Source organism: Portunus trituberculatus, chromosome 17 (assembly GCF_017591435.1).
Source record: "Portunus trituberculatus isolate SZX2019 chromosome 17, ASM1759143v1, whole genome shotgun sequence".
Lineage (NCBI taxonomy): Eukaryota > Metazoa > Arthropoda > Malacostraca > Decapoda > Portunidae > Portunus > Portunus trituberculatus.
In genome coordinates this window covers 17,386,434-17,412,199 of record NC_059271.1, presented here as the reverse complement: position 1 = coordinate 17,412,199, position 25,766 = coordinate 17,386,434, and the positions used below count along the sequence as shown (strand labels likewise).

General features: G+C 35.2%; 2 protein-coding genes across 9 annotated transcripts; both read left to right on the top strand.

Annotated features, from left to right (window-relative positions):
* The first annotated feature begins 564 nt into the window (after positions 1-564).
* LOC123504766 (60S ribosomal protein L4-A-like) lies at positions 565-10,633 on the top strand. Its single transcript, XM_045255571.1, has 8 exons — positions 565-702; positions 1,694-1,868; positions 7,500-7,745; positions 8,618-8,742; positions 9,084-9,303; positions 9,896-10,046; positions 10,209-10,368; positions 10,476-10,633. Exons 1-8 carry the CDS (start codon positions 700-702, stop codon positions 10,485-10,487), a joined length of 1,092 nt encoding a protein of 363 aa, XP_045111506.1. The 5' UTR covers positions 565-699; the 3' UTR covers positions 10,488-10,633.
* Positions 10,634-10,681: 48 nt separating this feature from the next.
* LOC123504768 lies at positions 10,682-21,440 on the top strand. 8 transcript variants are annotated; one of them, XR_006674944.1, is made up of 13 exons: positions 10,809-10,825; positions 10,991-11,073; positions 11,265-11,306; positions 11,518-11,592; positions 11,845-11,896; positions 17,311-17,383; positions 17,782-17,823; positions 18,035-18,110; positions 18,441-18,492; positions 19,802-19,853; positions 20,015-20,126; positions 20,460-20,516; positions 20,758-21,440. XR_006674944.1 is itself a non-coding variant. In XM_045255575.1 (12 exons), exons 5-11 carry the CDS (start codon positions 11,861-11,863, stop codon positions 19,819-19,821), a joined length of 381 nt encoding a protein of 126 aa, XP_045111510.1. In that variant the 5' UTR covers positions 10,809-10,825; positions 10,991-11,073; positions 11,265-11,306; positions 11,518-11,592; positions 11,845-11,860; the 3' UTR covers positions 19,822-19,853; positions 20,015-20,126. The 8 variants fall into 8 exon arrangements, 3 of the variants coding, with proteins under 3 accessions (XP_045111508.1, XP_045111509.1, XP_045111510.1); XR_006674943.1 differs by lacking the exons at positions 17,782-17,823; positions 18,035-18,110 and adding exons at positions 12,716-12,790; positions 13,049-13,100; XR_006674942.1 differs by lacking the exons at positions 11,518-11,592; positions 11,845-11,896 and adding an exon at positions 19,472-19,544 and having other exon boundaries at positions 10,682-10,825; positions 20,015-20,052.
* Positions 21,441-25,766: the final 4,326 nt, after the last annotated feature.

The window sequence follows — 25,766 nt, the reverse complement described above, 5'->3', positions numbered from 1 at the left end:
TTTTTTGATACAAGGAAATCAATACAACTGGTTTTTTGGGCTACCAATTTAGCCCCGTTGCTGCAATCTGAATGTTCCATATAGTTGTTGGATACTCCATGACCATTTGAAAAAAAATGTTCATGACTCCTGGGTGCAGCTTGGGAACCACTGCTCTACCGTAAACTTTTAGAGACTATTTGATTTCTATAATAGAAACTCTTGTTACATTAACATAACAGCACACTAAACAGTAGCAAGAATGATGTAAAATCACCAACACTGCTTCTAACATCTCAATCACATAAAATGTAAATACGGGTGTGATTACTGATTGCACCTGGCACAGGTTTGAATTTAGCATTCTTTGGCGTGGTAAGATGGCAGCCACAGTTTCAAAAGTTGCTGTAGCAGGGGACTCTGTTGCAAAATTATATCTGTGAGTATTAAATACGTCATTATATGAATTCCTAGATTGATTTTTGAAAGCATCACTACAAAATATGAAAAATATATATGAGAGACAAGTTTAATCGAATGAAAGCTTAAAAATAGGCAGAAATACGTTTTACTTTGAAAAGAAAAGTGTGGATGCGTGGGGTGTGTAGTAGTGCGGTGGGCCGGTGGTGGTGGTGCTAGTGGTGAGACCGCCGCGTGGAGGCCTTTCCCGCTGCAGCTGTGACGGACGGAGGAGTGCTGCTCTGAAGAGGATCTGTGACTATGGTTAGTGTTGCTTCTGGGCGCTAATTTACGGTTAATTAGGAAAAGCTCATGTACAGTAGCCATGGGGAGAGTGTAGCTAAGGGATTTAACGTGGAATATGGCTAAAATAGTGGCGATATGTGATTGGTGAGTGCTGGTGTTGGTCCACGAGGCAGGATGGTGTTGCTAGCTGTCTGGCCTCACCCTTTTGTATGGGTCCTATTATTTATATATATATATATAATATATAATATATATATATATATATATATATATATATCAAGAAGCTCATTATTGTTTTACAGTGTAGCTGATGCGATGTGGTATCGTTAATTAGTGTGTGTGGATAGTGAGTAGCTTGGAGGTATCTCGGCTTTCACCTGACTGACCCTCTCGCTAGACAGCAGTGGAGGCGCGCTAGTCATTCCTTACTCCAGCTTATTTGTATCCTAGAAACTTTGGCACTGTCCTCAAGAAACGATCCTGCGCACTCGCCTCGATTTCCGGCTCCCACTTCGCAGGTCCATCCAGATGATTTGACGCCACATGAAGCCACGCTATTGGTTAGAGAGAGAGAATGAAAATAAATGAGAGGATATGAAAACGAATAAGGAAAGAGTATGGTAATGAATAAGACCGTTTCTCAACCTTATTACCCTTGCGCAACCCTTAAAATACATGACGTCTCTTAGAACCCCAGCGCATAAACAAAATTATGTACCATATAATATTTCTCATTTAGTGGAAGTCAAATCAAGTGGGTGGAGGAGCTGGGAAGGGGGGCTGGGAATCAACGCCAGCGCGCGGGACGGTATCTCGGGGACTGCTGAAATTATCTTCCGAATTTCGAATATTTAGCAGAAAAGCAAGATTGTAATATTTTTAATTAATCTTACTATTTACAATGGAGTCCTCTGTAATTATAAAATGGCCATCAAAATCTATCCCAGCCTTTGGTGAAGACTCCTCGCCAGTGTTATTAAAGTACTAAGAATATATTTTGTATGTTCAGGCGACGACGTGTGCCAGGCCCCTGGTTGGGGTCCACGTGGACGGAGCAGTGTCTGGGGCGAGCGTATCGCTGCCCGCTGTCTTCCGGGCGCCCATCAGGCCCGATGTGGTGAACTTTGTGCATGATCAGATGGCTAAGAACAGGCGCCAACCCTACGCTGTCAACAAGGATGCCGGTGAGTGGCGTGTTGTGGCTTGTCCTTGCACTTGGCTGCATACCTGACTCAGGACACAGACCAGCCTGTGTACTGAGGTTTATTATGCAGAGAGTACTTCACTTAATGATAGGTGTCTGGCCCCTCATGGTTTGTACACAGAAACAAGTGAAACATTTATTGGGTTAAGCATTCACTTCTGGATGAAATTAATGTTTCCTGGTAGCTTTTGACCTGTTTCGAATGAATATGCACTTCAGTTCCTTTGCAAATCCTGATATACATATATATATATATATATATATATATATATATATATATATATATATATATATCCCATCTCAAGGAAACAATTTGGTAAAACTACAGAACCACTGCTCCCCCCTTTCCTCTTCTCCCCCCTTCTCCCCCAACGAGCTTGGGGGACTGGGGAATCGAGGGGGTTTTGGGGGCAGCCAAAAGAGGCGAGATATGGTGATCCAAAAAAATCTAAGGGAAAAAAACCTAACCTAACCCTAACAAACCTATCCTAACCCGAACTCCCCTTCCAGCATTGACCTAACCCTAACATAAACCTAACCTACCATATCCTTGCTTTGGGGCAGTTTTCCTCCCCCCCACCGGTTCTCTTATAGCTTCACACAATATGCCCTACCTCTACCAATACCCCTCCTCACAATACCTTAACGAAAGGATGAAGGTCCTGGCTGGTCCTCTTCTCAATTGTACACTGATTTGCATCACAGGAGCGATGATTTCCCAGTAATTTAATTCGCAACCTTTACAACTAATGTCACTGGTGGCCATGGCTGAGGTGCACAGATGTCTCTGTGCACCTGTCTGCTCAGCTGTGCCCCGCCTACGAATACATATAGCAAATTCCCATTGGCGCAGCTCATGGTGTTAAGAGGTGGTGGCACATCATTGGACGAAAGAACTATAGACACAAAACGAATCCTATTCAACAGTTACCCACAAACCCCAGCTAGAAACAAATGCAAGTCAGTGTACTGCTCATTTCCGAGTGTGATGGAGCTCCGTGGCTCGCCGCAGCTTGCTAGACTTAAGAGAAAACTCGCCGAACACCGCACATTTGAAGGCTTGTGTACGACACACTAAGGCCGAGCACTCACCAAAACACTCACTGGCAGTAAACATGTTACATATACTGCACTGTGCTATACGTATTATACAGATCTGCTTGGAGCAGTTATTCTGGAGAAGAACCAACAAATTTGCAGTAAAACAAAGCATTTTTTTCTGGTATATTTTAACCTGTTTTTAATTGACACCTAACCTAACCGGCACTGTCCCCAAGAAACCGTCCCATGTGCTCGATTCGACTCCCGGCTTCCACTTTGCAGCTCCTCTACTCAGCTGATTTGATGTCGCGTATATGCGGCCACACTATTGGTCAGAGAGAATATGGGAACGAATAAGGCAGCGTTCTCAACCTTTTATATATATATATATTATATATATTAACCCTTGCGTAACCCTTAAAATACATGACATATCTCAAGGAACCCCTGTGCAAAAGCAAAATTATATACCATATATTTCTCATTTTGTGACATCAAATCAGCTGGGTGAAGGAGCTGTAAAGGAGGAACTGGGAATCGAGACGAGCATCCAGGATGGTTTCTTGGGGACAGAGCCATCTAACCTAGCTAACATGCCTAATGGGACCGATCGCGATCTGCTATGTAGGTGCTTTCAACCGCCAGATGGGTTAATTATTTCACAGCAAGTTGGTCAACTGGAACGTTCTTTTCTGCACGTTTTGTAAATATTAAATGGTTTAATAAAATAGTTCCAATCTTTCTAAGAATGTACTCGTGGCATATAAGCTAAAAAAGTGGAAATGTTTATATATATGTCGAGCGCTCTTCTTTACCATCTCCATTTCTGGGACAAAAAATAAAGATCATTAATAGGTAAAGCGTAGTTTTAATGCCTTTTTCTTTCCATAAAAATTAATATAAATTATATTCATACAGAAAATCACAACAATTAATAGTCTTAGGAAATTAACAGTATAGAGGATATTGTCTGACATACACCGAGATTGTTCTATGGAAACCTAAACAAATCTAGCGTGTTAAGAGCCATCGCCACACTCGCTACACAACGACTTCACTATGGATAACACTATGGATATTAGTGAGGATGAACTTAGAAAATGGACAGTGCCAACTCTGAGAAACTTTGAGATCAAAAGGCATACCAAGTTCGCTTGTTGTGATTCAGTTAGGAAAATTCGTTTTCGGTAATGTTGGCCAGGTTATTTCGGCACAGACTCCGAAAATTGTTTTTTTTATAAATGCTACTCAGTGATATTTGCTCTACGCTTTTTGAGTGGAGCATTATCCTATGCAGAAACTCTGACAATTTTGTGATAAGGTATATATGTACTACTAGACTTAAAAAATATTTTGATGGGACACTGGTACATCCATACATCCATACTTTGCACCATTAGGAACATATATTTGCATATTTTTGTCATTTTCAATCAGACACATAGATAAATAACCAAACGTTTATATTATGAGGTATGTAGGCATGAATATCTATATATATTTTTTTAATAGGGCTTCCACAAGAGCGACAGTTGGGCGCGATAGGCAGGACCAACTTGTGAATTAAACCAGCTGGTGAACAATGAAAACTACACAGATAGCGATTGGTGCCATTGAGGCAACATCAGCACCATTGATACATTTTCCTGAAAACAAAATAACTCGCTCAACTGAAACCGATGTTGAAAATATTATAAGTGTACTCCTCATAATATGCCAGACTTAAAAGGTATACATCCTCTAAATCAGTGGTTCTTAACCTGGGGTACCTGTACCCCCAAGGGGTACGAAACCTTAAACCTAGGGGTACGAGACATGGCAGCCAGTGCAATGGTACCGTATATTTATCATGAGAAAGCAGAACATATTTTCCTAATTTTTCTCTTACTATAATTGTCTCAATTTTTTAAGCTAGTGCTGTAAACACTATCACTAATCTTTTTCATATGTTTGTATAGTATTTATATTGGAGGGGGTATGAAAAATTTTTCCGAGATATTAAGGGGTACGGGCAAAGAAAAAGGTTAAGGACCACTGCTCTAAATTATAGTTTGGCACGCAGACTTGCATTTGCATTCTGAAGGTTATGGTTTATTCACTAGCTAGCATGAATAATTGTCTTTTACAATTTCAAGTACTTTACTTTTTTGCTCATTTCAACATGGTTTTTCCTATCCTGGTAAAGTAGAGCTTCTCATTCTAATACGGTTCGAAATATGAAGCATTCTAAAACTCATCTCTCAGATGGCAGTTCTGCTGATCTCTACATAAATGCATACATTTTCACTTCAGATTAACAAAATGGATTTTCACATTTCCTTTAATAATATACACAAAGGAATGACTTGCATTTCCATACATTTTCAATGAGATGTACATTAATTAGATAAAGCCAAGATAGGTTTGCCCTTTGCCTTGGATCAATCCACTTGCAGTTGCTCATTGCCAGATTTCTTCACTATTTAGTATTATATGATGAGTTATATATGTACACATCATTTTAGGTATAGGTTTGTAGGAAAATGCAAATTCAGGGAGTTCTAGATTTATGCGGGGGATATGTTTTTGAAAGGATCGCGTTGTGAAAATCACATAAAATTAACATCATAAGTGAACTAAACTATACTGCTTGAGGTTTAACTCTTGTGTGTTGTATGTATGTGTGTGTATATATATATATATATATATATATATATATATACATATACATATATATATATACATGGTATATATAATTTTTGAACTGAATCCGTTTTCCTCATACGCATCAATGTAAAATAGATTAACCTGTTCTTGAAGCCACAGCTGCATATGAGAGAGTGACTCTGCATTAACCCTGTAGTCCCTGCAGCATGTATCTTCTAACAAATGCTATTGTGCATGTCTCAGCTGCAATAAACTAAAAATATTGGTGTAACAGATTCTAAGTGACAGCAGCACTGATCTTTCTGACAACATTTCTTCATGCATCACTAGCTGTCCTGGAAATTTAGAGGTCTCATGCTGTGATATGCTGTAATGACAATGTGGCAGCCCAAATAAACATCTTGTGGAATCTTGTCACTGGGGATTTGCCATACCTGCAAATCATCTTGACCGTGTTATTCTAAATCAGTAGTTCCAAACTTTTTCAGTCATTTCCCCCTGCACCCAGTTGAACCATACAGATTTCCTCCTCCATGTGTATGAGAGAAAGAGCAGTTAAAACACACAAACTATTTATTAATTTATTTTTCAAATGTACAAATCTACTGATAAACTTAATTACAGAGTAAAGTGGATAGAGAGCAGTTAGTAACAACTAAACATAGCCATAGAGAGCGGTTAGTAACATTTTTATAGTAAGTGTAATTATTTTCCCCCCCTGGTAGCTTCAAATTTCCCCCAGTTTGGGAACCACTATTCTAAATTGTTTGTGTGATATAAAGCAGGACTGATTTTTTTATACCTTCATTCTAATCTGCATCGGAACACTATATGTTCAAACCCTCTTCCGTGACGTCACGATGTAAACGTTGCGGCTAGCATTTGAATAAAACAAGTGTCTTGTTTCGCTGGTAGCAGCTCCTTCCACTAGGCCACAACATCTTGATAGCTCTAGTAGGAAATGTTGCCACCTGCATATTGACGTGTGAACCTGCCTAAAAAGTTCAAGGATATGAGTTGTGGTATATATGTATATACAGTGGAGACTCAATACGTAATTCAGTTCAAATGGCTGTTTGAGTATTAAAAAGTTAATTAATTCTTAGATGAATAAGTAAACTGACTCAATACTTGAATGTAATTCAGTTCAAATGGCTGTTTGAGTATTAAAAAGTTAATTAATTCTTAGATGAATAAGTAAACTGGCTGTATTTCCAATCTTGCAACTGTGATAGTGAAGGAACTACGGCTCCCCAGGGCCCTTCAGCCAACCATGTGAGTTGCAGCTCTCCACCATTAAAGGGGGTTGTCTTATAAACTGGTAATAGCTCGAAATCTAAGTTTTTCCCTCAAAAATTTAGGATGGTGTTATACATGGAGTCGTCTTATAGTCTGGCATATGCGATGGTAATTACAAATAATTTATTTTATGGAGCCCATTTAAAGATGAGCTATTTGGACACTGCAAAAGGTCAGCATGTAGGCTAGGGAAGACATGGTGACACTTGCTGACAGCATCACGAAAGTAAACCAGCTGCACAACTTGATTATCTAGACATTGTGTTATTCTAAACAATAGTGTGATTTGAAGAAAAAAAAAAAAATTTACCTCGTTATTTTGAAATCGCATAATCTGAACTGGAAGAAACACTGCTATCCAGTAAATGAGGATTAGCAAATTTCTGCAACTATATACTTTAGTGAGAGAACCAGAGCTCCTAACCAATGCACAAAGCAGTGGTAAGGGGAGCATTCACCAACCCTGTGTTTTGGCCAATGTTCAACAAATGTGACTGGTGTTAGTAGAACCAACTTGCTGTCTCATAATTACTAGTTCATCATTTTAAAAGACAGCCCATTAATTATCAATAAAAGTAAGCTGCTTTATGTAGCTCATGTCACTGATTTGAATAAATGTTTTCAGGGCACCAGACCTCTGCCGAGTCATGGGGAACTGGACGCGCCGTGGCTCGTATTCCCAGGGTGCGTGGTGGTGGCACTCACCGCTCCGGCCAGGGTGCCTTTGGTAACATGTGCCGTGGTGGTCGCATGTTTGCCCCCACCAAGACTTGGCGAAGGTGGCACCGCAAGATTGGAGTAAACCAGAAGCGTTATGCCATGGTTTCTGCCATTGCTGCCACCTCCAGCCCTGCTCTTGTCATGTCCAAGGGTAAGTGTATAGGAGACTTTTGAGAATAGTTGATATCTTCTCATTTATTAAACCCTTACCACAAGACTTTTGTGGTATGTGCTTACCACATGCGGAAGTGACCATAGTACTGTGCATTATGGCTCTGGTACGTGTGTACCACACTAATACATTAATGTGTATCACCAAACCCAAGGTGCAGATTTTGCCTTTTTCAGGCCCCACATAGTGGCAACTTCCTGCCCAAATAAAAGCAAACACTTGAGACAGTATTTTTAGCCACCTCTGTGTCACAAGACGACCCTCCCCCCCATTAGCCAGTCAATATTGGGGGTTCATATTTCATGCAGAAACTTAAGCCAATCATTATTCTTTTGTTTGAAAGTACAAATATTATTCCCATAATGCACCTGAGAACATCATTTTCATATTGTCTGCTTTGGAGATTTATCTCTTCTAGCTAGAGATCATGGCATCTGCTTCCTTGTCTAGCAGTGATGGTGATTATCATAACTGAAAGTGATGATTTTCCGGAAGACACTCCAGATGAGTAATTCAAATTATGATCCTGGAAAAGAGATAGAAGACAGTGAAATTGACAGTATTACTAGTTCAGAAATACTTACAGCAAGTGAGGGAGAGCAGGTGATTCTCCTTCAGGGCCACCTGATCCCAGTGCATCATATTTCACTCTCTTATCTGATCCATTTGCTGATAAACAACCAGATGTGCTTCCTTCCTATAAACAGGAATTTACTTATGTGCATTCTGGGATTATTACACCATGAAACTGATCCAATGTCTGTCCTTCAGTGTTGTGGTAAGGAAGTTGATTCTTATTGCATAATGTTGAGCAATTTTGATTTATTGTGGAGTTTTTAAAATTTTTTCAGGACACATGATTCAGGAGGTGCCTGAGGTTCCCCTAGTTGTGTCTGATAAGGTCCAGGAGCTCAGCAAAACCAAGGAGGCAGTGCTGATGCTGAAGAAGCACCGTGCTTGGACTGATGTGCTGAAGGTAAGAAATTTCCTCCTACTTTATTAATTTTTACTAGATGTGCAAATACTGTGTTATTGGATGCAAAAAGATCATTATTTTCTTGGGTATTTTGTGACTAGTTTTAGATCATTAAAAATTTTACAATGTGTTGAACTTCAATCTAACTTAACTACTTCAGTATATATTTTAACTAATGATGTGCCCCATTCTGATGGATAAGTTTATTTGCTGAATGATGAGTCTTTTCCTCTTGGTCCGTGTTTATGATACCACTGATTCTTTTAAGAGGTCTGACCCATTATGTAATAGATTGATAATGGTAAGTATAAAGCCATGCACTGATAAAAGTTCTCCTGCAGGTTTACAAGAGCAAGAGGTTCCGTCCCGGCAAAGGAAAGATGCGTAACCGCCGCCGCATCCAGCGTAGGGGACCCCTCATCATCTATAACAAGGACCAGGGTCTCACTCGGGCTTTCCGCAACATTCCTGGTGTAGACACCATCTGTGTGGAGAAGCTCAATCTTTTGAAGCTAGCTCCTGGTGGACATGTTGGCCGGTTCTGCATCTGGACAGAATCTGGTAAAAAGCATCATGGTTAAGGCAGCATCACACGGTAGTATTTTTCTGGCAACAAGATGGTGGTAGCGGCAACTTTTCACTCCACACGTGACACTCCTGTGCCTCTGTTTTCTACTCATCAAACCAGATGGGATTATGGATGGTGATCAGAGGAGGCGACTAGCTATTATTGGTCTTACTTTACTGATTATTCGAAGAATTGGGTGCAGAAAATGTCTGGGTAAGATGGGGCTTCGAGGCAGAGAAGAGAAGATGTACAATAGATAATAATGAGTGGTGGTTTGTTTCAACAGCATGTTTCCTTCACTTTTAATTTATAGAATTTTGTAACTATCCTTGTTTAAAATTCACCTTTATGTGAATGTTCATGTGCTTGTATGGCAGTATTAACAAAGATGCTGGAAGAGTTCAGTCATGAGTGCGGCCCAGGATTTGGGATATAAAATGTTAGTAGAGGCCTATACTGGCATCTAGATGCCAGTGAAAGCTCTCGTATGATGCTGCCTTTATATTTCCTTGAACTTGTGGCTCAGATGCTTGTTTAGCCATATTTCATATTACTAATTTTTTTCCTGTTTTGCTCCTGTTGCAGCTTTCCGTAAATTGGACTCTCTGTATGGTACCTGGCGTAAGGAATCCCGTAGGAAGAAGAACTACAATCTTCCAATGCCAAAAATGACAAACACAGACTTGGCTCGTATATTGAAGTCTGAGGAAATTCAGGCTGTATTAAGGAATCCTAAGTGAGTGGGCTTTCCTGTTTCACATTTTAGTGACTTGGAAAGTGCAAGTTGTGGCCTAGGTTTATTTGTTGTGGAATAATCACGTGTAGGCTGAAGGAAATTGGGTGTATTCCGTCTAGTTTTTTTTTTTGCCAGGAAACTTACTTTAACTTGGTTGTGCAGGAAAACGGTGGTGCGGCGTCAGGTGAAGAACAACCCGCTTAGGAACCGCCATGCTCTGCTGCAGCTGAACCCATATGCTAAGGTGGAGAAGAAAAGAGCTACTGCTGCACAAAACAAGCGAATTAAAGCCAAGGCACAGCTGCTGGCCAAACAAGCTGAGGTTTGTGATGAATATTTGTGTGCGTGCTGAGCTTGTGGTTACAATTATCTATATGTTAGCCCCTATTTTTTCAAGGCCTTAATTTTCTTTACTTTTTTTTTTTTCAGGCAAAGAAGTAAATCTTCAATGTCAAGCTCCAGCAGCAGTTTAATAAAACGAAAAAATATAATTTTTTTTGCCTGCCCTCAATTCAAAATTTTTATTATCGACAATTGAATTGTGGATGGCACAGATCATATTAATAAAAAAAAATATGGTACTTGAAGTATTTTTTTTATTTTCTGTAACAGTATGTTAATGTTAGGCATTTTGGAATTAAGGTAAGTTATAGGTATTTATGAAATAATGAGAAATTGATTGAATCAATTGATTGATTGATTAATTGTTGGTTGCTTGCAGAAAAGAGGTGAAGCACTGGCAGTCTATTTACACACCAGCATTGCAGTAGTTTCTGAAGGTGTGTGTCTTAACTCCTCACAGCCGTGTTTTCATTTCATTCCAAAAATGATTAGAATTGTCCGTGTTTATGATACAAGTGATTCAAAGAGACGTCTGAACAGTAATAATGATTAGGAGAAGTAAAATATCCAAGCTTTGTGCTAATGGAGGTTGAACTTTCCAGACATGGGAGTCTTCAGTGGAGTCTGCCTACTAAAAATTGCTGGTTCATTAAGACCACTTACGTATACTCTGAGGATTATCAAGGTGTGTTCAAGCAGTACATTCAATATTGTGAGATGATACAAGCTTTTTATTTACATTTTCTTAAATTTGCCTCAAATGATGGAATGATTTAGTATGATCGGATATGAATATAATCCCAGCTCTCTGAAGTAATCACTTATTATGCTTTTCAAATCTTGAAAAGTCTCTTTGCTGACAAGTCTCTCTCACAGATTGTCCCTCTTTTGTGGTGCATCAGCATGATTTGGATTTGGGTAAGTGGTGGTGTTATCTTAATTTCAAGCACTATTCACCTATTTTTAAACTAGCCACTTATTGTATTGGTGGAGGTATAGTTTATTACACAGGAAGAACATTTGCACTATGATATATTAATGAATACATACCCAGCTCTCTGAAACCATCATTCATATGATGGTTGTAGGTAATGCTTCTCCTATGGTTTGAGTGTTATATTGCTTGCAGGTGACTACTTGCATGCTGAAGAGAATTGCTGCTGCAAGATTCTTAGAGTGGCCCAGGAAGATTCATCCAACAATGGTATGTTTGTGAAAGTTAACCATCAGTTTCACATGTGTACATGTGAAACTGATGTACCTCTATAGAGGTTTGTGCCTCTGTCATCACAAGTTGTATTATCTTTGAAAATTATGTAATTTATTTATGGATTGATGTGCATGATGATTCAAGTATCTGACATAATGATTAAACTTTGCCCTCTCTGAGATATAGTATATTGACTTAGCATTCTCATTGCAAATTTTCTTTTCTTAACTCATATTAACATTTCAGGTTTGTGGATAGGACAATGATACATACTGGTGGTCCTCTTCAGGTTTTCAAGGTCAGTTTACAAGTATGCCCAACTTGCAGTTTCTTTGTATACATTCATGACCAATTACTTGTGTTAAATTAGTTCTCGTTACTACTTGCCCTCTCAGGGATTCTTTTATCAAGTATTATTGTCTGTAAATTTTTTAAGGGAAAGGTAATTCACTATGATCTTAGCAAAACTATGTATAAAATTTCAATTCGATTATTTTTTATTTTGGTTTGTACAAACCATAAGTAAATGCTAGTGATGGATAACATAGAAGGGTGGGGAGGAGGGAGGAGGTTGTCAGAGGAAGAGTCACCATCCATGAAGATGTCTAAACTTTTTTTTTCTGGTGTTATCCATTTGAACCCATTAGTGGAGGGCTATGGCTCACTGACACTTGCACTCCTACTAGATTCCTTATTTTTACAACTAATAAGCCTCTTTGTTGACATTCTAGCTTTGTAAATGAAAAACTATTGACAAAGTGCAGAATTTTTCTCAAGACTGTGGCAGGATTAGGGATGCACACCAGTATCTGGTATGCTGGAATCACAGTATTTTATTTCGGGAGTTTCTGGCTATGGCTTTTCATGCCTTTGCTGTAAATTTACCTCACTTTATAGAAATGGAGTTGATTTTTACCAGCAGTGGAAAGAGATCAGGCAGTTCGCACAAAAAAGATAAGCAAGAATTGCTTCCGGGAAGAGTAGCAACTGTGTGTGCACTGATAGTGTGTGAGAGGCGAGGGTGGTGAGGTGATATCAAGAGACCAAAAGTAGTGACTAGATGACAAAGGAATATAGGTCATCTGCTTCCATGGTTTAAGTGTTGTGTTGCTTGCAGGTGGCTACTTGCATGCTGAAGAGAATTACTGCTACAAGATTCTCTGAGTGGCCTGGGAGGATTCACCCAACTATGGTATGTATGTGAAAGTTACCCATTAGTTTCACATGTGTACATGTAGACCATTATCTATGGAGGTTATGGTCTTAGGTTTGTGCCTCGGTCATCACAAGTTGTATTATCTTCAAAAATTGTTATTTATTTATGGATTGATGTGCATGATGATTCAAGTATCTGACATAATGATTAAACTTTGCCCTCTCTGAGATATAGTATATTGACTTATCATTCTCATTACAAATTTTCTTTTCTTAACTCATATTAACATTTCAGATTTGTGGAAAGGACAATGATACATACTGGTGGTCCTCTTCAGGTTTTCAAGGTCAGTTTACAAGTATGCCCAACTTGCAGTGTCTTGTATACATTCATGACCAATTACTTGCGTTGAATTAGTTCTCATTAAAACTTGCTGTCTGGGATTCTTTTATCAAGTATCATTCTCTAAATTTTTTAAGGGAATTCTTTGGTTAAGTTAAGAATGATAAATATACATAGGTATATAGGAGTTAGACTTGAAGCTTTGTCATTATTGTCATGATATAAACTAGTGTTTGATATGTAGGGATATGAATGTGTTAAGTAATTTTTTCATGATCGCCATGCATATACAGTGGAGACTAAATGCTCAAACTTAATTTGTTCCAAGTGGCTGTTCGAGTATCAAAAAGTTTGTCTCAATACCTATGAATAAGGTAATTCACTCTGATCTTAGCAAAACCTCAAGTTTATAAAATTTCAATGTGATTATTTTTATAATTTTGGTTTGTACAAACCCTAAGTGAATGCTGGTGATGGATAACGTAGAAGGGTGGGGAGGAGGGAGGAGGTTGTCAGGGGACAAGTCACCAGCCATGAAGATGTCTTGACTTTTATCCTGGTGTGATTCATGTGAACCCATTAGTGGAGGGTTATGGCTCACTGACACTTGCACTCCCACTAGATTCCTTATTTTTACAACTAGTAATAAATGTCATGCAGGCCTTCTGTTTGCTTTGGCTTGTGAAATCTTGAATATTGAATAAATAAATGCACAAAGTGGGTTTTACAAATATTGTCATGATTTTTGCATTACATCTTCGCACTATGCCAAGGTGTTATTTTACCTCATAATGCATTCTTTAGACTTTGGGGAGAAACTGGTCTGACAAAAGATATTACCCGTTTTGCCATCAATAAGTACTACATGAAATTACAAGCAAAAATGTATAATGGTTAATTTCATCGACTTGCCATAAAATCATTTTTCAAGAGAACCATTTAAAGTTTGAAAAGATGGGCAGCCATGTTATACATTTATCAAAATTAGGAGCTTTATACGTTGTGCACTGCTCACTAAAGAAATTGCACACAATGATTCAACTAATTATTCATATATATATATATATATATATATATATATATATATATATATATATATATATATATTTATTTATTTATATATATATATATATATATATATATATATATATATATATATATATATATATATATATATATATATATATATATATATATATATATATATATATATATATATATATATATATATATATATATATATATATATATATATATATATATATATATATATATATATATATATATATATATATATATATATATATATATATATATATATATATATATATATATATATATATATATATATATATATATATATATATATATATATATATATATATATATATATATATATATATATATATATATATATATATATATATATATATATATATATATATATATATATATATATATATATATATATATATATATATATATATATATATATATATATATATATATATATATATATATATATATATATATATATATATATATATATATATATATATATATATATATATATATATATATATATATATATATATATATATATATATATATATATATATATATATATATATATATATATATATATATATATATATATATATATATATATATATATATATATATATATATATATATATATATATATATATATATATATATATATATATATATATATATATATATATATATATATATATATATATATATATATATATATATATATATATATATATATATATATATATATATATATATATATATATATATATATATATATATATATATATATATATATATATATATATATATATATATATATATATATATATATATATATATATATATATATATATATATATATATATATATATATATATATATATATATATATATATATATATATATATATATATATATATATATATATATATATATATATATATATATATATATATATATATATATATATATATATATATATATATATATATATATATATATATATATATATATATATATATATATATATATATATATATATATATATATATATATATATATATATATATATATATATATATATATATATATATATATATATATATATATATATATATATATATATATATATATATATATATATATATATATATATATATATATATATATATATATATATATATATATATATATATATATATATATATATATATATATATATATATATATATATATATATATATATATATATATATATATATATATATATATATATATATATATATATATATATATATATATATATATATATATATATATATATATATATATATATATATATATATATATATATATATATATATATATATATATATATATATATATATATATATATATATATATATATATATATATATATATATATATATATATATATATATATATATATATATATATATATATATATATATATATATATATATATATATATATATATATATATATATATATATATATATATATATATATATATATATATATATATATATATATATATATATATATATATATATATATATATATATATATATATATATATATATATATATATATATATATATATATATATATATATATATATATATATATATATATATATATATATATATATATATATATATATATATATATATATATATATATATATATATATATATATATATATATATATATATATATATATATATATATATATATATATATATATATATATATATATATATATATATATATATATATATATATATATATATATATATATATATATATATATATATATATATATATATATATATATATATATATATATATATATATATATATATATATATATATATATATATATATATATATATATATATATATATATATATATATATATATATATATATATATATATATATATATATATATATATATATATATATATATATATATATATATATATATATATATATATATATATATATATATATATATATATATATATATATATATATATACTAATAAATTTTGAGTTATTAGCCTTGGGGTGAGATGGAGTTTCTGGCTATGGCTTTTCATGCCTCACTATGTAGAAATGACAGCAGTGATTCTAAGAAAAGGAAAACCATTACGCTACAAGAAAAAAGAGGACATAATTAAAAGACATGAGAAGGGAGGCAGCAGCTGTGTGTGAGGGAGGGAAGAAGAAAATGGGAAGCCCGTTACCATGACAAGGGGGAGGTTGACGACCTTGAGGGCTCGCACACCCATCACAACAATAACAACTCCGGAGCCTTCGCCTGGGCCACACGACACTCGCAGCTGACATGCACCGTCTGCTGATCCCTATTGCAATTTCTGCCCCGCTGGCCACGCTTCTACTCCCACCCCACTGCACTATGCTCCCAGCTGTCCACCCTGGGCGTCACAACATTCGACCTGCCCATCCTTCAGGCAGCCTCAGGCGTCCACCCCTCTCTGCAACCTGCAGTCCTTCGCGTTCGTGGCCCTAATCAACAACAAAGACAAGCTTGTGTTTCATATTCCTACATACTTGTAAATAATATAACAATATAACGTTTAACTTACGTGAATGACAATAAACAATGATTGGTTGAAAACTCTATAGTATGCTTTAAAATGTATGGAAAATCGACTTACGTCATGTTTCAGGAACTTAACTCTGACGTAAATCGAGACCTTACTGTGTATATATATATATATATATATATATATATATATATATATATATATATATATATATATATATATATATATATATATTATACATTATACTAATAAATTTTGAGTTATTAGCCTTGGGGTGAGATCAAGTTTCTGGCTATGGCTTTTCATGCCTCTGCTGTAAATTTACCTCACTATATAATTGGAGTTGATTTTTACCAGCAGTGGAAAGATGTTATCAGGCAGTTAGCACAAAAAAGATGAGCAAGAATTGCTTCTAGGAAGAGTAGCAACTGTTTGTGTGCACTGATAGTGTGTGAGAGGCGAGGGTGGTGAGGTGATATCAAGAGACCAAAAGTAGTGACTAGATGACAAAGGAATATAGGTCATCTGCTTCCATGGTTTAAGTGTTGTGTTGCTTGCAGATGGCTACTTGCATGCTGAAGAGAATTGCTGCTGCAAGATTCTCAGTGGCCCAGGAGGATTCACCCAACTATGGTATGTATGAAAATTAACCATCAGTTTCACATGTGTACATGTAGACCATTATCCATGGCGGTTATGGTCTTTTAGGTTTGTGCCTCCGTCATCACAAGTTGTATTATCTTTTAAAATTATTTATTTATGGATTGATGTGCATGATTCAAGTATCTGACATAATGATTAAAACTTGCCCTCTCTGAGATATAGTATATTGACTTACCATTCTCATTGCTCAAGCAGTACATTCAATATTGTGAGATGATACAAGCTTTTTATTTACATTTTCTTAAATTTAGCCTCAAATGATGGAATGATTTAGTATGATCGGATATGAATATAATCCCAGCTCTCTGAAGTAATCACTTATACTTTTCAAATCTTGAAAAATCTCTGCTGACAAGTCTCTCTCACAGATTGTCCCTCTTTTGTGGTGCATCAGCATGATTTGGATTTGGGTAAGTGGTGGTGGTATCTTAATTTCAAGCACTATTCACCTATTTTTAAACTAGCCACTTATTGTATTGGTGGAGGTATAGTTTATTACACAGGAAGAACATTTGCACTATGATATATTAATGAATACATACCCAGCTCTCTGAAACCATCATTCATATGATGGTTGTAGGTAATGCTTCTCCTATGGTTTGAGTGTTATATTGCTTGCAGGTGACTACTTGCATGCTGAAGAGAATTGCTGCTGCAAGATTCTTAAGAGTGGCCCAGGAAGATTCACCCAACTATGGTATGTTTGTGAAAGTTAACCATCAGTTTCACATGTGTACATGTGAAACTGATGTGTACCTCTATAGAGGTTTGTGCCTCTGTCATCACAAGTTGTATTATCTTTGAAAATTATGTAATTTATTTATGGATTGATGTGCATGATGATTCAAGTATCTGACATAATGATTAAAACTTGCCCTGAAAATTATGTAATTTATTTATGGATTGATGTGCATGATGATTCAAGTATCTGACATAATGATTAAACTTTGCCCTCTCTGAGATATAGTATATTGACTTAGCATTCTCATTGCAAATTTTCTTTTCTTAACTCATATTAACATTTCAGGTTTGTGGATAGGACAATGATACATACTGGTGGTCCTCTTCAGGTTTTCAAGGTCAGTTTACAAGTATGCCCAACTTGCAGTTTCTTTGTATACATTCATGATCAATTACTTTGTGTTAAATTAGTTCTCGTTACTACTTGCCCTCTCGGGGATTCTTTTATCAAGTATTATTGTCTGTAAATTTTTTAAGGGAAAGGTAATTCACTATGATGTTAGCAAAACTAAGTTTATAAAATTTCAATGCGATTATTATTTTTTATTATTTTGGTTTGTACAAACCATAAGTAAATGCTAGTGATGGATAACATAGAAGGGTGGGGAGGAGGGAGGAGGTTGTCAGAGGAAGAGTCACCATCCATGAAGATGTCTAAACTTTTTTTTTCTGGTGTTATCCATTTGAACCCATTAGTGGAGGGCTATGGCTCACTGACACTTGCACTCCCACTAGATTCCTAATTTTTACAACTAATAAGCCTCTTTGTTGACATTCTAGCTTTGTAAATGAAAAACTATTGATAAAATGCAGAATTATTTTTCTCAAGACTGTGGCAGGATTAGGGATGCACACCAGTATCTGGTATGCTGGAATCACAGTATTTTACTTTGGGAGTTTCTGGCTTTTCATGCCTTTGCTGTAAATTTACCTCACTATATAGAAATGACAGCAGTGATGCTAAGAAAAGGAAAACCATTACGCTACAAGGAAAAAGAGGACATAATTAAAAGACATGAGAAGGGAGGCAGCAGCTGTGTGTGAGGGAGGGAAGAAGAAAATAGGAAGCCCGTTACCATGACAAGGGGGAGGTTGACGACCTTGAGGGCTCGCACACCCATCACAACAATAACAACTCCGGAGCCTTCGCCAGGCAGTTAGCACAAAAAAAATGTGAGCAAGAATTGCTTCTAGGAAGAGTAGCAACTGTTTGTGTGCACTGATAGTGTGTGAGAGGCGAGGGTGGTGAGGTGATATCAAGAGACCAAAAGTAGTGACTAGATGACTTCCATGGTTTAAGTGTTGTGTTGCTTGCAGATGGCTACTTGCATGCTGAAGAGAATTGCTGCTGCAAGATTCTCAGTGGCCCAGGAGGATTCACCCAACTATGGTATGTATGTGAAAATTAACCATCAGTTTCACATGTGTACATATAGACCATTATCCATGGAGGTTATGGTCTTTTAGGTTTGTGCTTCCGTCATCACAAGTTGTATTATCTTTTAAAATTATTTATTTATGGATTGATGTGCATGATGATTCAATTATCTGACATAATGATTAAACATTGCCCTCTCTGAGATATAGTATATTGACTTACCATTCTCATTGCAAATTTTGTTTTCTTAACTCATATTAACATTTCAGGTTTGTTGGATGGACAATGATACATACTGGTGGTCCTCTTCATGTTTTCATTGTTAGTATACAAGTATTTCCCGTTTGCAGTTTCTTTGTGTACATTCATTATTAGTGACTTCAGTAAAATTAATTTAATTCAAAACTTGCCATCTCTTAAGGTTAATTTATTGACAATCTATGTAATAAAGATCCTCCCTTTCTAAATCTGTGTAATTTCAGGTTCCTGTGGAATTGCTGCTAACAGCCATTTTTGGAAGGTGCGTTCAATGCATACCCGATTTATTTATTGAAGTAATGACGACATGCAAAGCTACTTTGATAGTGATTTGATGTAAGTACCAGATAGTCAAACATGGTGTGTTGGAGCCCACTGTCATTGTTTTTTACTAATATTCTGGTGAATGGTAGATTAACTAGTAAATTCTTTCTTGGCATTCCTTGTGTATGCTTTTTAGGGTCGGAAGTTTATGGGGCCCAGTATTATATTGCGTATATTAGTTGTTATTGATGTATAATGCATATACAATTTTCCAAAGTTATGATGAAACCCTTTTTCAGAGCATTGGGATATGAGAGACCATGATTGTTGTTGATATCTGATCATTACTTAATTTTAACTCATGATTTGATATATGTAACATACTAAAGAATGGCATCTTTACAGGACAGTCTCTAAGGATTGATTGAATCTTCCAAAACTTTGTAACCCCTGTTTTATAAGGTAAGCTGATCATCGTTTTTACATTTTGCTGTCATTATTTTGGACGTCAGATTCCAATTTGAAGCTTTTTGTGAATGCAAGTAATGTTTCATGTTTTGCTGTAATTGAATTTGATCAATAAACTATGAACATAATGATTACTTTGACTCTTGATTAGTTCATTAGATAAGAAATATTGGATTGCTCATGTTCTTTACCTATTTTATTTATTTATTTATTTTTTTTTTCTTTCTTTCTCTAGAAACACCAAGTACTGTTTCTTTGGTACTTGCAGCCCAACAGCAGGACTGGTGTAATCCTGTTGCATCATACCCATTTAAGAAGTTTGACCAGGCTATACAAATCTGGGGTATTCCTTGTGGGGTCCACAGGTTATATCCCAATCCTGTTACCAGTCTTGCACTCCAAACTTCATCCGATTCATTCCCTCTTTAAATTGTCTCACGAACCAGATTATATGTGTGAAGGCTTTCAAATCGAAAACTTGTGTTTTTAATTATTGGATATTTCCTAACATGCCTTTCCTGATCAATAGTGTTCATATAGCAGTAATCTGTTATTCTCATACTCTAGTTTCATATGTAGTCTGATTAACCCCTTCAGTACCAGGACATGTTTTCATATCCATTCTGATTAATATATAGCTATTTTATAATGCTTCAAAAAACTTGTGTAGTTGTAGGATTAAAATAGTAAAGACTAGCAATTAATCTTCAGACCTTCATAGGCCCTTCATAATGCACATAATCATACCTCAAAATCAAGGTAAAACTAGTCCAATACTGAAGTGGTCAATGAGTCTTCTGTTCTTATTTAATAGATAGCTTTACAAGAGGCAAACACCAAACATTTATGGAAATTGCTAGCTAGCTTACATGATGGAACAAATGCCACAATGTGTAAAGAATAAAATGCTTACTACAATTTCTTCCATAATTATTTCAACAATTTAATCTAAAAAAAAAAATAAATAAATAAAAAAAAAAAATGCTGTACCTACAATGGGCATGTAATATTCACTTTATGTAGTGGCAAAGGTGGAGTGAAGAAATCATGGTTTAGAGGTCAATACTTAGTTTCTTTCCATTATATCTAAACTTAGAACCTATTTACACATCTTTGCCTCAATTCTATTTTACTTAATAGCATTCAGTTGACATAATTTGGTTATGATTGTGAGTTACTTTATAACATGCAGTATTGTCATAATTAATCTGGCATTTTCTCTCCTGGATTTGTTTAAATTCATTTATTACATGTGGTTCCACTGTACAGTATAGCAAATTCACACCAAGTAGATTTAACCCCTTCGCGCCGGATGTTAAAAAAGCCCGCCTGTATGATATACGGGTGGTAGTGCCACGCGCCCGAGCACGGGAAACTCGTGCAAGCTTGTCATACTTGTCGTCTTTGTGTATTATGCTGCTATTTTTTAGTCACTATATCGCCTTCGAAGAGGAAAGTGGACACTTTTTTCTTCGGAGAAAGAGAGAGAGTGACATTTACTAATATTTTAGACACAAGCGGGACGCATGTAGCTTATCTTTCGAGAGGAAGAGGGGAGGGAGGAAGGAGAGGAAACGAAGGAGGAGAGAGAGAGAGATTAGAAAATTTTTTGTTTTTGTATTTGTGTGTGTTTTCACGAATGTTACAAGGCGGGGACGCATGTAACTTATCTTTCGAGAGGGGGAGGGAGGGAATGGAGAGAGAGAGATGGGAACAGCCTATGCCATTGGGTAATTTTAGACAAGGTGGGATGCATGTAGCTTATCTTTAGTGATTGGTGGAGACAAGGATGGTGGGAGGAGCACTAGGATTTCAAGGACAGCATACGGCGTGTGTAGTTGGTATTCAACACACTATACGGGACAACTGAACTGAAGAAAGCTCAGAAAAGAAATATGACGCCTACGTAGGCGTCACCGTATTTGCTACTGGGGCTTCATGACGCCCACTTAGGCGTCACAGTATTGAAAGGGTTAAGAAAAGGTTCCACTGACGATTTAACTTAAGATCAGTGGGAAAGAAAAGTGAAAGAGGGGCAACTGGCCAAGGGCACTAGAAAAGGATAAAAAAAAAGTTGCCAGTTCCTTGAAGGTCATAAGTTGTCCAAAATTCAGGGACAATTGTCTTGAAATCCTCCTCTTAAAATATAGGAAGATGGAAATACAAGCAAGCAGGGAGTTCTAGCTTTTACCAGAGAAAGGTATGAGTGATTGAGAGTACCAGTACCTTGTATCAATTGGACAGAATAGGGGTGAGAGGAAGAAAGCCTGTGCAGCAAGACTGCAGAAGGGGAGGCATGCAGTTAGCATTAAAACCAATAAAAAACTAGGATAGTTTTGAATGAGATTTGCTTAGAGGATTAGTTTGTATTGAAAATTGATGTAATTCCATTAAACCTTGTTAGACAAAGTATTTGGTAAGGTGAAAAATTGATGGTTATACACTTCATAGGATTGGGAAAGCAGAAAAGGTGGGAGTGGCTTTATATGGTAAGAACACATCACAATGTTGCATAATGGCAGATAGCACAAGTCTCTGGATGGATATTAAGGATGGGTCACAATCGGTAGTTATGGGTATAATGTACAGGCCACCTAATGCCTCAAAGTAAATAAACTCCAGTAAGAGGAAATAGAGCAGCCAGGTGCAGTAAAGAATGTGTGATAAGGGATATCTATTGGGATGCTGATTGGAGCTTGATGGGCAACAGGGAAGCAAGAATTCCTTAGGGTCATTCAGGATAATTGTTTAAAGCAGGTCATTTTAGAACCCACATGAGGAAATAATATTCTAGATTTAATTCTGATAAACAAGAAGGCAGTTATACAAGTGTTAAGTTGGTGACCAGCTAGGAACAGTGACTACAAAGCACTAGGAAAGGCTAATTTCGAGGGCTTAAGGGGACATTTACCAGTGGAATGGCAGGGAAGGTCTGGTAGAGTCCAGTAGGCAGGTAGGCGAAAGGAAACCGAAACAAGCTGGGTGAGGTGTGAAGTCGGAGAAAGGGAGAGGAAGAGGGATCGGGTGGTGGGATCAGACTTAGGACACAACAAAAGGAATGGAGGGAGGTTGATGGGGCAAAGACAAGTAGGTAGCAGTTGGTGAGATGTATAGCCAATTTCTTGATAAAGTACATAGGGGTCAGAGCGCTAAAATTCCATATAAATAAATAGAATTGCAGAACAATGACCCTAAATGGATGACAGATAGACTGAAATGGTGCATATGAAGGAAGAGCAATATATATGAGACTAAAGGAAGTGGATGAGGTTCAAAGGCCACTATACAATGAATCGGTAAGAACAGGTAAGAGATTAACGAGGAAGACCAAAAGCGAATGTGAGCTGATGGTGGCCAACCAAGCAAAGACATCCCAAGGGATTTTTAAAGTTAAATAAGACAATAAGCAGAGAGGAAATAGGTCCCTTAAGGATAGTAAATGGTCAAGAGATTATTAAAATTATTATGAAAGTATTTTTAAACTGTTTTCACAGAGAACACAGAAAATCCCAGATAGTGAACAGATTTTTAGGACAGGATAGTGAAAAGCTGACATTTATATATATCTCGGGGGATGGATGAACGGGAGATAGAGTTAAGAAACTCAAATCACAGACCTAACGAAATATACCCAACGGTAATTAAGGAGTGCAAAGAGGTCATCAGTGAGCCATTAGCAGTCCATTTTAGGATGTCACTGGAGTCAGGTGAAGTACTGATTATGCGGAGAGAAGCTAATGTACCAATTTTTAAGAAGGGAGATAAAACTGTCTAATTACAGGCCTGTCAGCTTAACAATTGTGAAGAAATCAATGGAATCAATAATAGCTAAAAACATTAGGGAACACCTAGATAAACACAACTTGATAAATCAGTCACAACATGGCTTTACGAAGAGGAAGTCATGCCTTTACAGACCTGTTGAGTTTTTATAGTAAGGTTTATGAGATGCTAGATAATGGTGATAATTGACATTTTATATAAAGATTTCAGTAAAGCCTTTGACAAGGTACCTCACCAGAGGCTCTTAAAAAAGGTTAAAGCTCATGGGATAGATGGTAGAATATTAGAATGGATTAATTAATGGATCTAATTCTGAGTGGGGTGAAGCAATCAGTGGGGTGCCACAGAGTTCAGTTTAGGGCCATTATTATTTTTAATGACTTAGTGTAATTAGCAGTGATATTAGGAAATTTGTAGATGACATGAAGATAGGCAGATTAATTAAGTCAGACTCGGATGCCATTGCCTTGTAGGCAGACTTTGATAGGATGAAAGAATGGACAGATTAATGGAAAATGTAGTTCAATATTAACAAGTGCATGGTACTGAGAGTAGGTAAAGATTATCTATGTAATAGATACAAGATAAATAATGAAGACACTAGGAAGCTCCAAGCATGAGAAAGATTTAGGAGTCATAGTTAGCTCCAATCTCAGTCAGAGGAAACAATGTATTGAGGCTAGAAATAAAGCAAATAGGGTACTAGGATTCATTTTTAGAAAGTGTTAAAAGCAGAAGTCCCAAAGTAATACTAAAATTATACTTGGCGTTGGTCAGGCCACATCTTGACTATGCGGTACAGTTCTGGTCCCCACATTATAGAAAGAATATAGCTCTATTGGAGTCAATGCAAAGGAGGATGTCTAAAAAGATATAAGGGATGAGGGATATTCCTTATGAAGCGAGACTGAAAAACTCAATCTACATTCCTTAGAGAGATGTAGGATAAGAGGAGATCTGATAGAAATTTTTAAGTGTTGTGGTGAAGGCTTGCCACTTCATCTCTTGCTGCTGGTGCTTCTTGAAAACTGTCTGTAATATAGCAACACTTCACTTTATTTGTGTGTGTGTGTGCATGGGTCAGTATAGCCCACCACCATAACTGTTGTCACCACCACCACCGCTACAAGACTACTGCCGTTGCAAAAGGTTGTCTGTGAAGGCAGGACGCATGTATATATGTTTATGATAACTATCTGTTATTAAATCTCTTATTAATGAGATGCTATGCTTATACAAATACATGTCGATTTATTGGTTATTGTGACATCTTAGTATTAGCAGGGACAGAACCAAAAATAACTTGAAAAGTTCAGTTTTAGGAAAGAAATTGGGAAGAAACTGGTTTTCAAACAAGAGTGTTTGATGAGTTGAATGGACTCAATAGTCATGTAGTCAGGGGTGAATCAATGGGAAACTTTAAAAGAAGATTAGATAAGTTCATGGTGATGTATGGAATTC

Coding starts and splice junctions, on each gene's coding strand:
- LOC123504766 (XM_045255571.1), top strand. Junction 7,746..8,617: donor TGCTCTTGTCATGTCCAAGG/GTAAGTGTATAG, acceptor AAATTTTTTCAG/GACACATGATTCAGGAGGTG. Junction 9,304..9,895: donor CTGCATCTGGACAGAATCTG/GTAAAAAGCATC, acceptor CTCCTGTTGCAG/CTTTCCGTAAATTGGACTCT.
- LOC123504768 (XM_045255573.1), top strand. CDS start 10,993: ATGGGAGTCTTCAGTGGAGTCTGCCTACTAAAAATTGCTGGTTCATTA. Junction 11,074..11,264: donor ATACTCTGAGGATTATCAAG/GTGTGTTCAAGC, acceptor TCTCTCTCACAG/ATTGTCCCTCTTTTGTGGTG. Junction 18,111..18,440: donor GGAAGATTCACCCAACTATG/GTATGTTTGTGA, acceptor TTAACATTTCAG/GTTTGTGGATAGGACAATGA.